This window comes from Phyllobates terribilis, unplaced genomic scaffold (assembly GCF_046119375.1).
Source record: "Phyllobates terribilis strain yellow unplaced genomic scaffold, ASM4611937v1 Scaffold_4__5_contigs__length_816908805, whole genome shotgun sequence".
In the NCBI taxonomy this organism is placed as follows: Eukaryota; Metazoa; Chordata; class Amphibia; order Anura; family Dendrobatidae; genus Phyllobates; species Phyllobates terribilis.
The window spans coordinates 27,037,732-27,060,330 of NW_027362764.1; the positions used below are offsets into that span (position 1 = coordinate 27,037,732).

Genomic DNA, 22,599 nt, shown 5'->3' on the forward strand with positions numbered 1-22,599 from the left:
CCGAAGCCATGGGCCAGGTGAAACTGTGCCTGCTGCGGGAGCACAACAAACTCGCTTATCCACGAGACCTAGCTTCCTCTCCCATTTTGCAAGGTGGAGCGAGACACCACACTTGAAGCCAGAACAGTGCAAACCGGTGGTCAGTTGAATGGCAGATATTGATTCTAGTATGTTTTCCAGCACCACCTTGTCTTCCACACGGTCCAGTCTCGCTAGTCAAGAGTCTGGACCACATAATCCTCACCCTGATCCTCCTTTCTTCCACCATGGCGAGTCTCAGGTTGGCAAGTGGTCCCACGCTCATACACTCCAAGTTGCTCTTTGCATTTCCATTTATTGATTCTAGCCTCTCGCCCTGCACGTTTCAAGAGGGACATGAGGAGATGCCCAAAAATTTGAACAGCCACGGTCAGAAGAAGACAGCTGTGGGGAACAGCAATTAGTGTCTCAAGAGGTAGCTGATGATGAGACGCAGTTGCAAACAAGTGATATTAAGTCAACAAGTCAGGAGGACCAGAGTGCTTAAGTGGAAGATTAGGTGGTGGACGATGAAGTCACTGACCCAAACTGGGAAGGTGCCATGCAGAGCAAGGACAGCAGCGCAGAGGAATCTGCAGCACCACAACAGGAGGGAAGAAGCAATGGAGTGAAGTTCTCAGGCCAAAGGTTAGGGGTTCCCCAGTCTGGCGCTTTTTTAAAGAAAGTACGGGACGGTAAAAGAATGGTCATTTGCAGCCTGTGCCATACCAAGATCAGCAGGGGCCTGACCACTCCCAGCCTGACCACCACCAGCATGCTCAGGCACATGCCATTGAGGCACCCGACTAGCTGGGACGAACGTCTGGGTCCACAGCCGGTGTGTGTGGGTGACACCACTGCTTTTTCCCCTGTGCTATGTGCTTGCCAATCTCTTGCACATTTTCAAGCACCATTAGCAACCACGTCCACTTTTTTGTCTCAGCACAGCACAGGCCTTGGAATGCAAACGCAAATAGCCAGCTAACCACCCACAGGCCTAAACACTGAACGGGCACATTTCAAGACTGCTTGCCCTGGAAATTTTGCGGTTTAGGCTTATGGACACTGAGGCCTTCCGCAACCTCATGGCAGCGGCCATCCCTCAGTACTCGGTCCCCAGCCGTCACTATTTTTCCCGGTGTGCCATCCCTGCCTTACACCAGCACGTGTCCCTTAACATCATCGGTGCCATGACCAACTCAGTCACTGAGAAGGTCCACTTAACGAACGACATGTGGACAAGTGTTTGTGGCCAAGGATGTTACATTTCCCTGATGGCACACTGGGTGAACCATATGGAGGCTGGGACCCACTTGGACCCTGGGACGGCACTTCTACTGACGCTGAGAATTGCGGGCCCTAGTTCCATCAGGGTTTCCTCCACCTCTTACACCAGTTCCTGCACCCCCTCCTCCTCCTAATCCTCCACCTCCGAACTGTCATTCTGGAGCACGTCCTCCATATCAGATACAAGCTGGAAGCACTGCAGCACTGCCTTGGTGAAGCGGCAACAGGCTGTGCTGAAACTAATTTGTTTAGGTGACAAATAGCACATCGCCGCAAAATTGTTGAAAGGTATAACAGACGAGACAGATCTGTGGCTCTTGCCGCTGAACCTACAGCAGTGACCTGGGAGTCAGAGATGCGTCCTAGCGTCTTCTCATGCTGTTCCCATTCCATTTCAGCGGTGTTTCCATCCATTTCAGTGATTTTCCAGCCCCCCCTAGCCCTCCTGTTAGGGTCTTTTGGAAAAATGCTCGAGTTTGCCATTGACTTCCATGAGTTTTGGACATGGGACTGATCCCCACTCCATCTTAAAACAACCATAACTACAGTAAACCTCGACACTGGAATAAATACACAAAACTCATTATTTTGGTTGTCAAAATGGCCACAGCTTTTATTTAAATCACAGGATTAAAACAATCACATTAGGAGTCAGGTGAAATGCTAGTACAATGTGATTCACCAGTACTGTGATATCCCCAGCTGTCAGACATACTGTTATGTTCTGCTACCAGAGCTAAGGAAAGAGAGGAGATCTGTCCCTACGATAGAACTCAGCTTAATCCCTACGATGTAACAGGGGACCTGATCCTGCGATCAGACCTGCTAAAGTCCTAAGCTAGTCTGTACGGAGACCTATAGATGTGGGGAAGGAATCCCTACAAGTACTAAGGACTGGGAGGAATATGGGACACCTCCTAACAGAAATAGTAGTAGACAGACGAACAAACAAAATATATAGAACATAGAGGTCAGTAGACCAAGCAAATTAACAGAGCAAGACAAAGAGCACAGGCTAGCTAGAAAGTAGATATACAATGAAGTCCAGCAAAGCCAGAAGGGCGGAGCAGGCTTAAATAGGCCAACAAGGTCATGTGACCAGCAAAGGAAAAAAAAACCTAAGAGCAAGGTTCTAACAGTACCCCCCCCTTCTAAGAGGATCCTCCGGATCCCCTAGGACCAGGCTTATCAGGAAATCTCCTGTGAAACGCTCTGATAAGTCTGGACGCGGAAACATCATCCGACCTCACCCAAGAGTTATCCTCGGGTCCGAAACCTTTCCAGGCCACAAGATACTGCAAACTACCTCTATACAGTCTAGAGTTAAGGATGCGAGAAATTTCATATTCCCCATCCTCCACCACCGGAGGAACAGAGGCAGAGGCGTCACAATCCGATACAACAGCTTTTTTCAACAGAGAGACATGAAATACCGGATTAATTCTCCAGGAGGTAGGAACCTCCAACCTAACAGCAGATTGGTTGACAACCTGAAGCACCTTAAAGGGCCCTACAAACTTGGGACCCAATTTCTTAGAAGGAATCCTCAACCGCAGATTCCTAGAGGACAACCAAACCATGTCACCAACAGTGAACAAAACCTCCTGTCGTTTCCTATCAAAGTAGTCCTTAGATTTTCTGTTGGCCTCATGAAGATTACCACGCACATCCGTCCAAACTCTCTCCAAATCACCGGAAAAATTCTCCTCCTCAGGCACGGCAGATCCCAACTTGGAGAACGACCCAAACGACGGATGTCTCCCAGAACAACAAAAAAAAGGCGAACAACCAGCAGAAGAAGATGTATGATTGTTCAGAGCAAATTCAGCAAGTGGCAGAAACTCAGACCACCCCTCTTGATTGTCTGTCACAAAACAACGCAAGAACTGCTCAACATCCTGGTTCTTCCTTTCTGTCTGGCCATTAGATTCAGGATGATATCCGGACGAGAACGATAAATGAACTCCCAACCTGTCACAAAAGGCACGCCAAAAACGAGCCACGAACTGAGGACCCCTATCAGAAACAATGTCAGTAGGAACGCCATGAAGTCTGACAATTTCCTTGACAAAGGCCTTAGCGAGAGTTTTAGCGCAGGGCAGTTTGACAAAGGGAACCAAGTGACACATCTTGCTAAAATGGTCCACGACCACCCAGATGACAGTAAAACCCTCAGAGGGGGGAAGGTCAGTTATAAAGTCCATAGCCAAATGTGTCCAAGGAGCACTGGGAACCTCCAAAGGACAAAGCAACCCCGCAGCAGGAGTATGTGAGGACTTAGATCTAGCACATATAGTACATTGACGCACCCACTTAATGACTTCCTTCTGCCATCCAGGCCACCAAAAACTGCGACCCACCAGTCTCTTGGTCTCAGAGATTCCGGGATGACCTGCCAACCGAGATTCGTGACACTCAACAAACAAATCTCTCCTAAAGGTCCCAGGCACAAACAACCTCCCATGAGGAGTGTTAGAAGGGGCATTCTCCTGTGCTTTAAGAATCTCATTTTCCAAAACGGAGTCCAAAGCAGCAATCACAACACCTTCCTGTAAAATGTTCTCCTCTTTCTCAGCACCGACTATGGGAGAAAAACTGCGAGACAAGGCATCCGCCTTAACATTCTTAGTACCAGGGATGTAAGTAACGGAGAAATTAAACCGCGAGAAAAACAGTGCCCACCTAGCCTGACGGGCATTCAGGCGCTTGGCAGCATCAAGATATATCAGATTTTTATGATCCGTAAGAACCTGAACGGGAAATTCCGCACCTTCCAAGAGGTGACGCCAGTGTTCAAATGCGAGTTTAATAGCCAATAATTCCCGATTACCAATATCGTAATTCAGTTCAGTCTCCGAAAATTTTTTTGAAAAAAAGGCACAGGGATGTAATCCATCCCCGTTATCCTGAGACAATACTGCGCCAACCCCCACAGAGGAAGCATCAACCTCAACCAAAAACGGCCTAGTAACATCAGGCTGCATAAGGATGGGAGCAGAGGTGAACCTCTCCTTGAGATACACAAAAGCTTCAATGGCCTCAGAAGACCACTGAACCGCATCAGCACCTTTCCTGGTGAGATCGGTCAGAGGTTTGACAATACTAGAAAAATTTTTTATGAATTTTCTGTAGTAATTGGCGAAACCCAAAAACCTCTGTATCGATTTCAAACCAATAGGCCTAGGCCATTCCTGCACAGCCTGAACCTTAACCGGATCCATCTCAAAACCTTCGCTGGAGATAATGTAGCCCAAAAAACTAATTCTCTGTACAGCGAACTCACATTTCTCCAGCTTAGCAAAAAGCGAATTGTCCATTAATAACTGTAATACCTCACGTACGCTTCGCCAATGAGACTCCAGATCCGGCGAATAAATCAAAATGTCATCCAAATACACAACCACATTTTTACCGATCAAAGGTCTAAGGATGTCATTAATCAGATTCTGAAAAAATGCAGGAGCATTAGTAAGACCAAAAGGCATAACCAGATTCTCAAAATGACCCACAGGAGTGTTAAAAGCAGTCTTCCATTCGTCACCCTCCTTCATGCGCAACAGATTGTATGCCCCCTTAAGGTCAATTTTAGAGAACCACTTGGCCCCCATTAACTGGTTAAACAGATCAGGAATCAATGGCAGTGGGTAAGGATTGCGTACAGTAATTTTGTTAATCTCACGAAAATCCAGACAAGGACGTAAACCGCCGTCCTTTTTTTTTTACAAAAAAAAATCCAACCGCCACAGGAGACTTAGAGGGCCTAATGTGACCGGCGGCCAAACTTGTCTGTATGTATTCCTCCAAAGCCTTCCTCTCAGGAATAGTAAGGTTAAATAAACGACTTTTAGGAAGAGTCGCTCCAGGGACAAATTCAATAGAACAATCATAGTCTCTATGGGGAGGCAAAACCTGCGATTCCTTCTCAGAAAAAACTCTCCAAAAATCCTGAATAGGAACAGGCAATTCTCCCCTATCCAAAGCTGCAATACGCCCGTTACAACACTTGTCATAACATTTATGGCTCCAGGATTTAATTTCACTGGTAGACCAATCCAGTACAGGATTGTGAAATTTTAACCAGGGCAATCCCAATATTACTGGAGAAGGCAAGTTATTCAACACTACCAAATCCAATTTCTCATGGTGAACACCATTAATAGTGAGAGGAAATTCACAGACCTTGAGAGTAATATTCTTCAAAGGGGAACCATCCACAGAAACCACAGCAATGGGGGATGACAAAGGTTCAGGCTTCAAATTGAGTCTTTCCACGAATCCCCCATCAATTACATTCAGAGTAGACCCGCAATCAACAAACACCCGAAATTCCATTAATTTTTTCTGAGCAATCGTGGAAGCAGCTAAAAATACACCCTTGGAATTCAAACAGGCAATACGGGCATGACTGACCATTTTTTTTTCTTTCTTCATACGAAGCTCACAACCTTTAATCAAATGACCAGATTTTCCGCAATAGAAACACAAGCCTTCAGAAAATCGACGGTCCTTTTCCCGAGAGCGAGGTGCCACCGATCCAATCTCAATCGGTTCACCACTGTTAGTACACACATTCTCATAACCAGAAACTGACATAGCAGAGGATTTGCTCTCATTAACCCTTGCACTCAGTCTCCTATCCACCCGTATAGCTAATTGCATAGCTTGTTGCAAATCTTCAGGTGTAGGATAAGCAATTAGCAGGTCTTTAACCCTTTCACTGAGCCCAGCAAGAAATAGACTTTTCAGAGCAGAATCGTTCCACCCTGTTTGAGTAGACCAACGACGGAAATGAGTACAATATTTTTCCACATTACCTGATCCCTGTTTTAAACGTCTCAACTCAGTCTCAGCTGATGCGACACGGTCAGGATCATCATATAATAGTCCCAAAGCAGAAAAAAAACTATCCACTGATCTGAAGCATGTATCACTAGGTTGCAAAGAAAAGGCCCACTCCTGAGGCTCTTTGCGCAAAAGTGACATTATGAACCCTACGCGCTGGGATTCATCCCCAGAGGACTTAGGTCTCAAACGAAAATACAATAAGCAAGCATTTTTAAATGAAAAAAATTCTCGGTGTTCACCAAAAAATAAATCCGGCAAACATACCTTAGGCTCCAAGAAATGTGCTCCAGGACAGTTACTCACGTGCTGACGGAGCTCGGCCACCTCCAGAGAGAGTCCCTGCAGGCGATGAACCAAATCCTGAACCGACACCATGATGGAACAGAAAAATCTTTCCTTAGAGAATTTGCTGGCTGGACTTACTGTTATGTTCTGCTACCAGAGCTAAGGAAAGAGAGGATATCTGTCCCTACGATAGAACTCAGCTTAATCCCTACGATGTAACAGGGGACCTGATCCTGCGATCAGACCTGCTAAAGTCCTAAGCTAGTCTGTACGGAGACCTATAGATGTGGGGAAGGAATCCCTACAAGTACTAAGGACTGGGAGGAATATGGGACACCTCCTAACAGAAATAGTAGTAGACAGACGAACAAACAAAATATATAGAACATAGAGGTCAGTAGACCAAGCAAACTAACAGAGCAAGACAAAGAGCACAGGCTAGCTAGAAAGTAGATATACAATGAAGTCCAGCAAAGCCAGAAGGGCGGAGCAGGCTTAAATAGGCCAACAAGGTCATGTGACCAGCAAAGGAAAAAAAAACCTAAGAGCAAGGTTCTAACACATACAACACAAGGACAGACAGCCATAAAGGGGCGGCACGCACTGGCGGCCATTCAAGCAGAGCCAGTAAACTTTCAGGGCACCAATGACCCTATTATCCTCACTCCTGTGTTTAACCGCCGTGCCCGCCTCTGACTGACGTTACATTTACAACATCCTTGTGCCACCAAAGCCGAGCCTCTTCACCACCATGAGGTTTTACATCCTCTATTAGTTAAAATGAGTCCACCTTAACTTGTCTGCAACTTCCACCTGACTCCTAAACCGCAAAGCTGTGATGGGTTATAAATTCCAAGCCACATATGATACTTTTAGACTTTTATATTTTTATTTTATGAATCACTTTGGTAAACTTACAAAGTAGATGCCCCTGCAAAGGGCAACTTGGCAAACCTCCGACTTACAAAGAGTCATCCCACAGCACTCAGGAGAGGAAAAAACCCCTGTGGAGGAAACCTCTACAGTAGGGAACCATGGCTGAAGGATTGCCCTTCCCTTGGGCTTAGAAGGTTAATGTAAATCTTAACTCTTTATAGCCATGATAAAATTGGACATGGTACAAGATATACAGTGACTAATTAAACAAATACAATAAAGCATTCCTCAATATACAAGTTATGGTTGAATAAAGTGTTGTAGGACAGTGATTATAATAGGGCGGGAGGGCGGTGATGTTTCCTCCAGTTCATCCGGTGAGAGAAAGAAAGACAAGTCAGAGAGTTACCTCCTCTACGTAAGCCCCACCCTCCTCACAGTAAGACATCAGACAATACTGTGGTCCTTGCTCTTAAAGCAGAATCACTCTTGCTTAAAGTCTGCACAGCTATACAAATATAGCTGCAAGCGTTAAAGGTCCACCCCTCCCAAAGTCATGTCCCCCTCTGCTTAGTGCTCCGGGGCTTTCTTTATACTCGTTACTCGAGTCGAGCTTGATTCGAGTACCGAGCTCTCAAGCATTTTAGTGCTTGCTCATCACTAGCCACCACCAATCGCTTTACATGCTGATTGGATCCTCGTTACAGGTAGCGCATGGCTACGTGAATGCGGTTTATAGAGCAAGAAGAACAAAGCTATTAAATTTTATATATTTAATCCAGAAAGATAGGCAGTGTTTATAAAAATAAAAAATATATATTTATAAAGGGGACAAAACAATACAGCATATACAATTACATAAAATAAAATGGAATGACGGAAAAAAGTACTAAACCTGGGTCACGGAAATGGCTCAGATTGATGGAGGGAAGAAAGACTGGACTGATCCAGTGAATGGGGATCAGTCCTAAACAGCAATGTATCTTCCTGGCAATGAACAAGGATCGTAATTGGCATTGGCTTTTTATTAGCACAAGTTACACCCACACATCTCCCCTCTGGTGACTCATAACAGGGCTGGACTTCAGAGAACTGTAGGATGTGTCTTAGTCTTAAAAAATTATGAGATTCCCAACATTTTTCGATATCTTCGCCCCTGGAGGTCCCTGGCGGGAAATATCACAGTCATCTTTCTTATAACGATTTTATTTGTTCATAGATAGGTCACAATATCTATGCCATTTCTCCTATCTAGCCAATATCCATTTGGCGGACCCCGGCTATCGCCCTGAGACCATGCTTTGCGTTTCCCATTTAATCAGGTTTCCAAAAATATGACTTTACTATTTATTATATTGACGCAGTTCATGAAACCTCACTTCATCATTTCTATAAAGTAGACAAAGGGATTTTAGGTTTTCTTGTTAGTCGGGCTCTTATCTCTACTGGTCATAAATCTGACCTTCTCTGCATTCTTGTGAGGCCAATCTTAGCTTGAATGCACATCTGCTAGCCATTAGGAGTTTTCTTAATTAATTGTTTCCAAAGGAGGGTGATCAGCTGCATAGGGGTCGCTGCTTCAAAAGGAGTTTGAATTGTCAGCTCTTTTTCCCTTATGAAGAGGTCTTATGGATTTTATTTTTTCTTTTACACTGCTGTTACATAATGTTTCATCCTCCAGCCACCTCCAGAGCTGCAGTCACTATTCTGTTGTTACATTGTGTCTTATCCTCCAGTCACCTCCAGAGCTGCAGTCACTATTCTGTTGTTACATTGTGTCTTATCCTCTAGTCACCTCCAGAGCTGCAGTCACTATTCTGCTGTTACATCATGTCTTATCCTCTAGTCTGAGAATAAGACATACTGTTACTAAAGAACAGTGACTGCAGCTCTGGAGGTGACTGGAGAACAGGCCCTGATGTGGTTTGTGTATTCAGGTTCCCCGGCTCCATCGATCACTTGGTTGAAGGAAGAGTCCCCGGAGGACGTTCTCTGGATTAAGCCGGAGACCCCTGGCTACAAGCTGGCGAGCTCTAACCTGCACCACAGCCTCATCCTACTGGACGTGGGCACTGAGTTCTCTGGAAACTACACCTGCATCGCCACCAACAAAGTGGGGCAATCCATCTGTAGCGCCAGTGTCCAGGTGCTAGAAGGTAAATGTGCAGGGCGAGGAGAAGGTGCTAATCACTGGTGTGAAAGGGAATGTGTCAGTCAATGTGGGGGGGGGGGATGTGCCAGTCACTGGGGAGAGGGGAAGATGCCAGTCACTGGGGAGTAGGAGAAGGTGCCAGTCACTATGGAGAGGGGAAGATGCCAGTCACTGGGGAGAGGGGAAGGTGCCAGTCACTGGGGAGTAGGAGAAGGTGCCAGTCACTGGGGAGAGGGGAAGATGCCAGTCACTGGGGAGAGGGGAAGGTGCCAGTCACTGGGGAGAGGGGAAGGTGCCAGTCACTGGGGAGAGGGGAAGATGCCAGTCACTGGGGAGAGGGGAAGGTGCCAGTCACTGGGGAGAGGGGAAGGTGCCAGTCACTGGGGAAAGGGGAAGATGCCAGTCACTGGGGAGGGAGGGGAAGGTGCCAGTCACTGGGGAGGGAGGGGAAGGTGCCAGTCACTGGGGAGGGAGGGGAAGGTGCCAGTCACTGGGAAGAGGGGAAGATGCCAGTCACTGGGGAGAGGGGAAGATGCCAGTCACTGGGGAGAGGGTAAAGTGCCAGTCACTGGGGAGTAGGAGAAGGTGCCAGTCACTGGGGAGAGGGGAAGATGCCAGTCACTGGGGAGAGGGGAAGGTGCCAGTCACTGGGGGAGAGGGGAAGGTGCCAGTCACTGGGTGAGAGGGGAAGGTGCCAGTCACTGGGTGAGAGGGGAAGGTGCCAGGCACTGGGGAAAGGGGAAGGTGCCAGTCACTGGGGAGAGGGGAAGGTGCCAGTCACTGGGGAGACGGGAAGGTGCCATTCACTGGGGAGTAGGAGAAGGTGCCAGTCACTGGGGAGTAGGAGAAGGTGCCAGTCACTGGGGAGAGGGGAAGGTGCCAGTCACTGGGGAGAGGGGAAGATGCCAGTCACTGGGGAGAGGGGAAGGTGCCAGTCACTGGGGAGAGGGGAAGGTGCCAGTCACTGGGGGAGAGGGGAAGGTGCCAGTCACTGGGGAGAGGGGAAGGTGCCAGTCACTGGGGAGAGGGGAAGGTGCCAGTCACTGGGGAGAGGGGAAGGTGCCAGTCACTGGGGAGACGGGAAGGTGCCAGTCACTGGGGAGTAGGAGAAGGTTCCAGTCACTAGGAAGAGGGGAAGGTGCCAGTCACTGGGGAGAGGGGAAGGTGCCAGTCACTGGGGAGTAGGAGAAGGTGCCAGTCACTGGGGAGAGGGGAAGGTGCCAGTCACTGGGGAGTAGGAGAAGGTGCCATTCACTGGGGAGAGGGCAAGGTGCCAGTCACTGGGGAGTAGGAGAAGGTGCCAGTCACTGGGGAGAGGGGAAGGTGCCAGTCACTGGGGAGTAGGAGAAGGTGCCAGTCACTGGGGAGTAGGAGAAGGTGCCAGTCACTGGGGAGTAGGAGAAGGTGCCAGTCACTGGGGAGAGGGGAAAGAGCCAGTCACTGGGGGGGAGGGGAAGGTGCCAGTCACTGGTGAAGAGGGAAAGATGCCAGTCACTGGGGAGAGGGGAAGGTGCCAGTCACTGGGGAGTAGGAGAAGGTGCCAGTCACTGGGGAGAGGGCAAGGTGCCAGTCACTGGGGAGTAGGAGAAGGTGCCAGTCACTGGGGAGATGGGAAGGTGCCAGTCACTGGGGAGTAGGAGAAGGTGCCAGTCACTAGGAAGAGGGGAAGGTGCCAGTCACTGGGGAGTAGGAGAAGGTGCCATTCACTGGGGAGAGGGCAAGGTGCCAGTCACTGGGGAGTAGGAGAAGGTGCCATTCACTGGGGAGAGGGCAAGGTGCCAGTCACTGGGGAGTAGGAGAAGGTGCCAGTCACTGGGGAGAGGGGAAGGTGCCAGTCACTGGGGAGTAGGAGAAGGTGCCAGTCACTGGGGAGAGGGGAAGGTGCCAGTCACTGGGGAGAGGGGAAGATGCCAGTCACTGGGGAGTAGGAGAAGGTGCCAGTCACTGGGGAGAGGGGAAGGTGCCAGTCACTGGGGAGAGGGGAAGATGCCAGTAACTGGGGAGAGGGGAAGATGCCAGTCACTGGGGGAGAGGGGAAGGTGCCAGGCACTGGGGAAAGGGGAAGGTGCCAGTCACTGGGGAGAGGGGAAGGTGCCAGTCACTGGGGAGACGGGAAGGTGCCAGTCACTTGGGAGTAGGGGAAGGTGCCAGTCACTGGGGAGAGGGGAAGGTGCCAGTCATTGGGGAGTAGGAGAAGGTGCCAGTCACTGGGGAGAGGGGAAGGTGCCAGTCACTGGGGAGTAGGAGAAGGTGCCATTCACTGGGGAGAGGGCAAGGTGCCAGTCACTGGGGAGTAGGAGAAGGTGCCAGTCACTGGGGAGAGGGGAAGGTGCCAGTCACTGGGGAGTAGGAGAAGGTGCCAGTCACTGGGGAGAGGGGAAGGTGCCAGTCACTGGGGAGAGGGGAAGGTGCCAGTCACTGGGGAGAGGGGAAGGTGCCAGTCACTGGGGAGTAGGAGAAGGTGCAAGTCACTGGGGAGAGGGGAAAGAGCCAGTCACTGGGGGGGAGGGGAAGGTGCCAGTCACTGGTGAAGAGGGAAAGATGCCAGTCACTGGGGAGAGGGGAAGGTGCCAGTCACTGGGGAGTAGGAGAAGGTGCCAGTCACTGGGGACAGGGCAAGGTGCCAGTCACTGGGGAGTAGGAGAAGGTGCCAGTCACTGGGGAGTAGGAGAAGGTTCCAGTCACTAGGAAGAGGGGAAGGTGCCAGTCACTGGGGAGAGGGGAAGGTGCCAGTCATTGGGGAGTAGGAGAAGGTGCCAGTCACTGGGGAGAGGGGAAGGTGCCAGTCACTGGGGAGTAGGAGAAGGTGCCATTCACTGGGGAGAGGGCAAGGTGCCAGTCACTGGGGAGTAGGAGAAGGTGCCAGTCACTGGGGAGAGGGGAAGGTGCCAGTCACTGGGGAGTAGGAGAAGGTGCCAGTCACTGGGGAGTAGGAGAAGGTGCCAGTCACTGGGGAGAGGGGAAAGAGCCAGTCACTGGGGGGGAGGGGAAGGTGCCAGTCACTGGTGAAGAGGGGAAGATGCCAGTCACTGGGGAGAGGGGAAGGTGCCAGTCACTGGGGAGTAGGAGAAGGTGCCAGTCACTGGGGAGAGGGCAAGGTGCCAGTCACTGGGGAGTAGGAGAAGGTGCCAGTCACTGGGGAGACGGGAAGGTGCCAGTCACTGGGGAGTAGGAGAAGGTGCCAGTCACTAGGAAGAGGGGAAGGTGCCAGTCACTGGGGAGAGGGGAAGGTGCCAGTCATTGGGGAGTAGGAGAAGGTGCCAGTCACTGGGGAGAGGGGAAGGTGCCAGTCACTGGGGAGTAGGAGAAGGTGCCATTCACTGGGGAGAGGGCAAGGTGCCAGTCACTGGGGAGTAGGAGAAGGTGCCAGTCACTGGGGAGAGGGGAAGGTGCCAGTCACTGGGGAGTAGGGGAAGGTGCCAGTCACTGGGGAGAGGGGAAGGTGCCAGTCACTGGGGAGAGGGGAAGATGCCAGTCACTGGGGAGTAGGAGAAGGTGCCAGTCACTGGGGAGAGGGGAAGGTGCCAGTCACTGGGGAGAGGGGAAGATGCCAGTCACTGGGGAGAGGGGAAGGTGCCAGTCACTGGGGGAGAGGGGAAGGTGCCAGGCACTGGGGAAAGGGGAAGGTGCCAGTCACTGGGGAGAGGGGAAGGTGCCAGTAACTGGGGAGACGGGAAGGTGCCAGTCACTTGGGAGTAGGAGAAGGTTCCAGTCACTAGGAAGAGGGGAAGGTGCCAGTCACTGGGGAGAGGGGAAGGTGCCAGTCATTGGGGAGTAGGAGAAGGTGCCAGTCACTGGGGAGAGGGGAAGGTGCCAGTCACTGGGGAGTAGGAGAAGGTGCCATTCACTGGGGAGAGGGCAAGGTGCCAGTCACTGGGGAGTAGGAGAAGGTGCCAGTCACTGGGGAGAGGGGAAGGTGCCAGTCACTGGGGAGTAGGAGAAGGTGCCAGTCACTGGGGAGAGGGGAAGGTGCCAGTCACTGGGGAGTAGTCGAAGGTGCCAGTCACTGGGGAGTAGGAGAAGGTGCCAGTCACTGGGGAGAGGGGAAAGAGCCAGTCACTGGGGGGGAGGGGAAGGTGCCAGTCACTGGTGAAGAGGGAAAGATGCCAGTCACTGGGGAGAGGGGAAGGTGCCAGTCACTGGGGAGTAGGAGAAGGTGCCAGTCACTGGGGAGAGGGCAAGGTGCCAGTCACTGGGGAGTAGGAGAAGGTGCCAGTCACTGGGGAGAGGGGAAGGTGCCAGTCACTGGGGAGAGGGGAAGGTGCCAGTCACTGGGGAGTAGGAGAAGGTGCCAGTCACTGGGGAGTAGGAGAAGGTGCCAGTCACTGGGGAGAGGGGAAGGAGCCAGTCACTGGGGGGGAGGGGAAGGTGCCAGTCACTGGTGAAGAGGGAAAGATGCCAGTCACTGTGGGAGAGGAGAAGGTGCCAATCGTTGGGATAGAGGTGAAGATGCCAGTCCCTGGTGGAGAAGGGAAGGTGCCAGTCACTGGTGAGTAGGAGAAGGTGCCAGTCACTGGGGAGAGGGGAAAGATGCCAGTCACTGGGGGAGAGGAGAAGGTGCCAGTCACTGGGGAAAGGGGAAGGTGCCAATCACTGGGGAAAGGGGAAGGTGCCAGTCACTGGGGAGAGGGGAAGATGCCAGTCACTGGGGAGAGGGGAAGGTGCCAGTCACTGGGGAGAGGGGAAGGTGCCAGTCACTGGGGAGAGGGGAAGGTGCCAGTCACTGGGGAAAGGGGAAGGTGCCAGTCACTGGGGAGAGGGGAAGATGCCAGTCACTGGGGAGGGAGGGGAAGGTGCCAGTCACTGGGAAGGGAGGGGAAGGTGCCAGTCACTGGGGAGGGAGGGGAAGGTGCCAGTCACTGGGGAGAGGGGAAGATGCCAGTCACTGGGGAGAGGGGAAGGTGGCTGTCACTGGGGAGAGGCGAAGGTGGCAGTCACTGGGGGAGAGGGGAAGGTGCCAGTCACTGCGGTTCGGGGGGGTGGCAGTCATTGGGGGGAAGAGGAAGGTGCCAGTCACTGGGGGGGAGGGAAAAGTGGCAGTCACTTGTGGGAGAGGGGAAGCTGCCAGTCACTGGGGGGAGGGGAAGGTGCCTGTCACTGGGGAAGAGAAGGTTCCAGTCTCTGGGGGGAGGGAGAGGAAGGTGCCAGTAACTGGAAGGAATAAGGTGCCAGTCACTGGAGAGTAGGGGAAGGTGACAGTCACTGGGGAGTAGGGGAAGATGCCAGTCACTGGGGGGGAGAGGAAGGTGCCATTCACTGGGGGGGAGAGGAAGGTGCCATTCACTGGGGGGGAGAGGAAGGTGCCATTCACTGGGGGGGAGAGGAAGGTGCCATTCACTGGGGGGGAGAGGAAGGTGCCATTCACTGGGGGGGGAGAGGAATGTGCCATTCACTGGGGGGAGAGGAGAAGGTGCCAGTCACTGTGGGAGAGGAGAAGGTGCCAGTCACCGGGGTGAAGGAGAGGTGCTAGTCACTGGGGATAGGGAAAGGTGCCAGTCACAGGGGGAAAAGGGAGGTGCCAGTCACTGGAGGGAGGATCGATAGATGAACCTCATTCTTGTGTTACAGAGAAGGATGCGCAGCTCCTGGCAGAAGCGGACAAGATAGTGAAGGACGTATTGAGGTCATCTGTGCCAGCGTGAGTGCACCCCCCAATCATGTGGCTCTGTAGTACCGGACCTCCCTTCATACGGCTCTATAGTACCAGACCCCCTATTCTACGACTCTGCAGTACCGGACCACCCCATCACAAGGCTCTGTAGTACCGGACCCCCATCATACGGCTCTGTAGCTCCAGACCCCCTATTCTACGGCTCTGCAGTACCGGAGACCGCCATCACAAAGCTCTGTAGTACCGGACCCCCATCATACAGCTCTGTCATACCGTATTCCCCCATCACACGGCTCTGTAGTACCGGACCTTCCATTATACAGCTGTGTGGTACCGGACCCTCATCATAATGCTCTGTATTACGGGACCCCCATCACAAAGTTCTGTAGTACCGGACCCCATCTCAATGCTCTGTAGTACCGGTCCCCCCATTCTATGGCTCTGTAGTACCAGACCCTCCATCACACTGCTTTGTAGTACTGGTCCCCCCATCACACTGCTTTGTAGCACCGGACCCCCATTATACCGCTCTGTGGTACCGGACCTCCATAGTAATGCTCTGTAGTACCGGACCCCCCATCACACTGCTCTGTGGTACCGGACTCCCCATTCTACAGCTATGTGGTACCGGACGCCCATCGCAATGCTCTCCAGTACCGGACCCCTCATCACACTGCTTTGTAGAACCGGGCCCCCATCATACGGGTCTGTAGTACTGGACCCCCCATCATACGGCTCTGTAGTACCGGACCCCTCATTCTACGGCTCTGTAGTACTAGTCCCCCATCCTATGGCTCTGTAGTACCGGACCCTCCATCATATGGCTCAGTAGTACCGCACCTCCCATCACAAGGCTCTGTAGTACCGGACCCCCCATTACACTGCTCTGTATTACCAGACCCCCATCACAAGGCTCTGCAGTACCGGACCCCATCTCAATGCTCTGTAGTACTGGACCCCCTATTCTACGGTTCTGTAGTACCGGACCCTCTATCACACTTCTCTGTAGTACAGGATCCCCCATCACACAGCTCTGTAGTACCGGACCCCCCGTTTTACAGCTCTGTGGTACTGGACCCCCATCATAATGCTCTGTAGTAACGGACCCCCATCTAAAGGCTCTGTAGTACCAGACCCCCCTCACACTGCTCTGTAGTACCGGACCCCCATTCTACAGCTCTGTGGTACCGGACCCCCATCGCAATGCTCTGTAGTACCGGACCCCCCATCACACTGCTTTGTAGTACTGGGCTCCCCATCATACGGCTCTGTAGTACTGGACCCCCCATCATACGGCTCTGTAGTACCGGACACCCCATCATACAGCTCTGTAGTACCGGACCCCGCATCATACGGCTCTGTAGTACCAGACCCCCATCATACGGCTCTGTAGTACCGGAACCCCATTCAATGTCTGTGTAGTACTGGAACCCTCATCATACGGCTCTATAGTACCTGACCCCTCATTCTACCGCTTTGTAGTACCGGAATCCCCATTCTACAACTCTGCAGTACCGGACCCCAATCATATGACTCTAGTACCGGACCCCATCATACGGCTCTGTAGTACCGGACCCCCCATTCTACTGCTCTGTAGTACCGGACTCCCCATTCTATGGCTCTCTAGTACCGGACCCCCCATTCTACTTCTCTGTAGTACTGGACCCCCCATTCTACTTCTCTGTAGTACTGGACCCCAGCATTGCCCCCTATCTCCGGATGCTGCTTCTCCCTCCCTGTGGTGCAGCATTGCTCCGTATAGTCGGATGCCACTCCTTCCTCCTCGTTGTTCAGCGTTGCCCACTATTTCCAGGCACTGCCCCTCCCTCCCCGTGGTGCAGCTTTGCCCCCATCTTTGGATGCCACTCCTCCCCATGGTGCAGTGTTGCACCCCATCTCCCGGCGCATGTTCCTTCTCTCTCTGGTGCAGTGTTGCCCCCCATCTCCGGACACCGCTCCTCTCCGTGGTGCAGCGTTGTCCCCATCTTGGGATGCCGCTCCCCCCCACCCGTGGAGCAGTGTTGTCCCCCATTTCCCGACACGTGTTCCTTCTCTCTGTGGTGCAGCGTTATCCCCCATCTCCGGACGCCACTCCCCCAAACCCCCGTGATGCAGTGTTGCCCCCCATCTCCGGACTTTGCTCCTCCCTGCCCGTGGTGCAGCGTTGTCCCCTATAGCCAGATGCCGCTCCTCCCTCTCCGTGGTGCAGTGTTGTCCCCCATCTCTGGGCACTGCTCCTCCCTCCCCATGGTGCAGCGTTGCCCCCTATAGCCGGATACTGCTCCTCCCTCCCCATGGTTCAGGGTTGCCCGCTATCTCCGGACGCTTCTCCTTTCTCTCCGTGGTTCAGTGTTGCCCCTATCTCTGGATGCCACTCCTCCCTCCCCGTGGTGCAGTAATGCAGTGTTGTCCCCCATCTCTGGCGCTGCTCCTCCCTCCTCATAGTGCAGCGTTGCCCCATCTTCGGGCACTGCTCCTCCCTCCCGTGGTGCAGCGTTGCCCCTATTTCCGGGCACTGCTCCTCCCTCCCCGTAGTGCAGTGTTGCCCCCATTTCCAGGCACTGCTCCTCCCTCCCCGTAGTACAGCGTTGCCCCCTATCTCTGGATGCCGCTCCTCCCTCCCCGTGGTTCAGCGTTGCTCGTTATCTCCGGACGCTGCTCCTCCCTCCCCATGGTTCAATGTTGCCCCCCATCTCTGGCACTGCTACTTCCTTTCCATGGTGCAGCGTTGCCCCCCCCCATCTCCGGGCACTGCTCCTCCCTCCCCGTGGTGCAGCATTGCCCCCATTTCCGGGCACTGTTCCGCCCTTCCCGTAATGCAGTGTTGCCCCCCATCTCTGGCGCTGCTCCTCCCTCCTCATGGTACAGCGTTGCCCCCCATCTTCAGGCACTGCTCCTCCCTCCCCGTGGTGCAGTGTTACCCCCATCTCCCAGCGCGTGTTCCTTCTCTCCGTGGTGCAGTGTTGCCCTCCCATCTCCGGGCACTGCTCCTCCCTCCCCATGGTGCAGTGTTACCCCCATCTCCCAGCGCGTGTTCCTTCTCTCCGTGGTGCAGTGTTGCCCCCCCATCTCCGGATGCCGCTCCTCCCCGTGGTGCAGCGTTGCCCCGCATCTCCGGGCATTCTCCCTCTTCAGTGACTCTCATTGTTTTACAGGGTGACCGGGGTCTCGGAGCAGCTCCCGGAGGCTGACGGTGAGTGTCCGGTGATGGCGGTGTATTCCAGGGCCCGGTGACGCCTTTGCTCCTCATGTTTCCCGCCTCCTGATTGATATTTGGATTAACTCTTTGTTTGCACTGATTTCACAGACGGCTCCAGAATGGCGCAGAAGCCGCAGATTTCACTATTGGATGTGGGGACAGAGGAGTTTTTCCAGAAACTGACGTCACAAATTACAGAAATGGTCTCTGCAAAAATTAGCCAAGGTAAAGAGCAATAGTGGGTGTCCGCACTGCCGGCTGCCCCTCTGCATGGCACTGTTCTGGGGTCCCTGGATGGTGGCCCCCAACCTTGAATATATCCAGGACCTTACAGGCTACAATGGCTAGTCATGGGAAAGTGACAGGTCCGGCCCAGGATAGGGTCAGCCTCTCTGATATCCTGGTGAGAAGTCTGGACACCGATCCTCAGAATTCTACTCTGTTTCCTGGCAGCCTCGCTCCGTGTGCCCGGGATGCCCGGCATGGACAGTGACGATGAGACCAAGACGCCATCTGCCTCCCCGCGACACGGCAGGTCCCGGCCATCCTCCATCGCTGTGGAGTCCTCATCTGAGTCTGAGGACGGAGACTCCAGAGGAGAGGTGAGACCTGGGGAGGTCAATGCCCCCTATATTTGGACACCTCAGGGGTGGTCAGTGCCCCCTATATCTGGACTCCTCTGTGGAGTCACTGCCCCCTATATCTGGGCACCTCAGGGGTTGTCAGTGCCCCCTATATCTGGACTCCTCTGTGGAGTCACTACCCCCTATATCTGGACACCTCAGGGGGGGTCAGTGCCCCCTATATCTGGACACCTCAGGGGGGGTCAGTGCCCCCTATATCTGGACACCTCAGGGGGGGTCAGTGCCCCCTATATCTGGACTCCTCTGTGGAGTCACTGCCCCCTATATCTGGACTCCTCTGTGTAGTCAGTGCCCCCTATATCTGGACACCTCAGGGGTGGTCAGTGCCCCCTATATCTGGACACCTCAGGGGGGGTCAGTGCCCCCTATATCTGGACTCCTCTGGGGGGGGGACAGTGCCCCCTATATCTGGACACCTCATGGGTGGTCAGTGCCCCCTATATCTGGACTCCTCTGTGGAGTCAGTGCCCCCTATATCTGGACACCTCAGGGGTGGTCAGTGCCCCCTATATCTGGACTCCTCTGTGGAGTCACTGCCCCCTATATCTGGACACCTCAGGGGTCGTCAGTGCCCCCTATATCTGGACTCCTCTGTGGAGTCAGTGCCCCCTATATCTGGACACCTCAAGAGGGGTCAGTGCCCCCTATATCTGGACTCCTCTGGGGGGGGCGACAGTGCCCCCTATATCTGGACACCTCATGGGTGGTCAGTGCCCCCTATAGCTGGACACCTCAGGGGTGGTCAGTGCCCCCTTTATCTGGACTCCTCTATGGAGTCAGTGCCCCCTATATCTGGACACCTCAGGGGTGGTTAGTGCCCCTTATATCTGGACTCCTCTGGGGGTCTCAGTGTTTCCCATGGTCTCCCCACCTATGTGACTTCTACGTTCACAGATCTTTGACATCTACATGGCGACGGCGGATTACAACCCTGTAACAGGCGACAAGGAGGCGGTCACCCTGAAGGAGGGGCAGTACGTGGAGGTCCTGGACTCCGCGCATCCGCTCAAGTGGCTCGTCCGAACCAAACCCACAAAATTCAGCGCCTCCCGCCAGGGCTGGGTGTCGCCCGCGTACCTGGACAAACGGCTGAAGGTGAGGGTCACATGACCATGCACGTGGTGGGGGAGGGGTGGAGTCTGACACCCGATAAGTCAACCGTGTCTGCAGTGTGTACCGTTGGGGGGCTACCCCGGGGTCCGGCTTATCAGGAAAAGCTTTTATAGCTGACTATATAACTCCCTGCACATGGCCGTCATGTAGTACGGGGGTCCCTGGTTCTGCGGTTAGGTCAGACCCCCACCATCAGTCAGTTAGAGTGACTCCCCACAGTTCCCGCTCCAGTCCTATAAGTTTGGTGATGTCCTTGTTTTCTTTCTAGTTGTCATCGGAGTGGGGGGCAGGAGACACCGCGGACTATCCAGGAGAGGCCATGTCCGAAGAAGAATACAAGAAGAGGCTCAGGTAACAGAAACCCAACTCTGATGACGTCAGTGATGTCACTGGGTTCTCTGGTGTCACTGATGATGTCACTGATGACAATCAACATCTGTTTTTTTTCTCACATCACTGACATCATCACTGGTATCATTGGATTACATCACTGATGACATCATTGGTGTCAGTGACGTCACTGATGTCACTAATGTCACTGGTGTCACTGATGATGTCACTAGTATCAGTGGTATATAATATAGAGATGTGGCACTCATAAATAGGCTAATTTCATCAAAATATTGAGTAATACAATGTAGACGTTTCAGTCACCAATGACCTTCATCAGTATACTCTACAGAAAGATATAATCAGAACGTCACTACTGACAAATGTCACACAAATCACAGCTTGTCAAATAGAAAAATGAGCTAAAAATATTGCAGAGGATCTACAATAGTGTTTTGCAAAATTGCATGCACTAGAGACAGAAATTAACTAACACATTCTGGATAAATAGAAAAAATGAATCAGTATAATAATATGTGTGGCAATACGACTCACTCGGCCACTTCCGGAAGTAGACTCAGGAACCCGGGTTTACTCTGCAGGCTTTATTATATGGCATAAAGCTTTGCTGCTCCAGCAAAATAAACACGGCCTTACTGACAAAACGACAAACAAAATATAAACAATAACAGTCCATATGTGTGTGTGCGGTTCGCCCACACCGGTTATGTCCAGCCTTCAGCTCTTTCCTGAGCTATGGCTGTCCAGTCTGGAGACCTTGCATTTCCAAACACAGCAACAGAAAAAAAATGGTGACTGAGCATTTAAACATTGCTCAGCCGCACCCTGAGGTGGAGGTATGGGGAATGAGTTCCCATAAAACTGCACCCTTTAAGTGAGTTAACCCCCCCAGCATATAACATGCTGGCAGAAAGTTTATTGGTTTCAGTTCACACAGGCCAGCAACCTGTGTGACACATACCTTCCCTTATATACCATACCAGTGACCCTGTCACATATGTAAGAGATTAACTTACCCACCCGACTGCACAGGTAAGGGAGGAAGGAGAAATAGGAGGACTCTGTGTCCAATAGGGAAATCTTCTGAGAAAGGAACATGAAGGACCCCATTGAATGTAAGTGACCGTGTCACAGAAAAGTGAAAGTAAATTAGAATTACAGAGAGAGACCCCAGTCCGGACAGAGACGTATACAGTGGCGTCAGTGAAAGCCGTATCCACGGCTTGTTCCTATGTGTGCTATGAGGACTGGATATATAAGGAGGGAGAAGGCCGAGTGGAACTAGTTTTGAGAACCAATAGAAATAGAGAAAACCCCGCAACTCGCAGAAGTTACGTCAGTGGTTGGTGGGTAAAACACTATATTGGAACAGATGCATCGTGAGCGACTGTTGATGGCGTGCGCTCCAAGTAGGCGTAAGTATGTGTTCCATGTAATATGCGTTCCACTTAATACGCGTTCCCTGTAGTATGTGTTCCATGTAATATGCGTTCCACTTAATACGCGTTCCCTGTAGTATGCGTTCCATGTAATACGTGTTCCATGTAATACGCGTTCCCAGTTTTATGCGTTCCACGTAATATGCGTTCCCCGTAGTATGCGTTCCCCGTAGTATGCGTTCCATGTAATATGCGTTCCCCGTAGTATGCGTTCCCTGTAGTATGCGTTCCCCGTAGTATGCGTTCCCTGTAGTATGCGTTCCCCGTATTATGCGTTCCCTGTATTATGCGTTCCCTGTAGTATGCGTTCCCTGTATTATGCATTCCATGTAATATGCGTTCCCCGTAGTATGCGGTCCATGTAATATGCGTTCCCCGTATTATGCGTTCCCCCGTAGTATGCGTTCCCTGTAGTATGCGTTCCATGTAATATGCGTTCCCTGTAGTATGCGTTCCATGTAATATGCGTTCCCCGTATTATGCATTCCCCCGTAGTATGCGTTCCCTGTAGTATGCGTTCCATGTAATATGCGTTCCCCGTATTATGCGTTCCCCGTATTATGCGTTCCACGTAATATGTGTTCGATGTAATACGCGTTCCATGTAGTATGCGTTCCATGTAATATGCGTTCCCCGTATTATGCGTTCCCCGTATTATGCGTTCCACATAATATGTGTTCCATGTAATACGCGTTCCATGTAATATGCGTTCCCCGTATTATGCGTTCCCCGTATTATGCGTTCCCCGTATTATGCGTTCCATGTAATACGTGTTCCAT

General features: G+C 52.2%; 1 protein-coding gene across 1 annotated transcript in view; it reads left to right on the forward strand.

Moving 5' to 3' along the window:
• Positions 1–22,599, forward strand: part of LOC141264608 (obscurin-like) — an 870,641-nt gene that overhangs the window by 17,319 nt on the left and 830,723 nt on the right. The window contains exons 4-10 of the mRNA XM_073676886.1: positions 9,249–9,467; positions 15,032–15,101; positions 18,230–18,267; positions 18,382–18,498; positions 18,727–18,875; positions 19,812–20,012; positions 20,299–20,381. Of these exons, the coding sequence (XP_073532987.1) occupies positions 9,249–9,467; positions 15,032–15,101; positions 18,230–18,267; positions 18,382–18,498; positions 18,727–18,875; positions 19,812–20,012; positions 20,299–20,381 (877 nt within the window). The remainder of the gene's footprint in view (positions 1–9,248; positions 9,468–15,031; positions 15,102–18,229; positions 18,268–18,381; positions 18,499–18,726; positions 18,876–19,811; positions 20,013–20,298; positions 20,382–22,599) is intronic.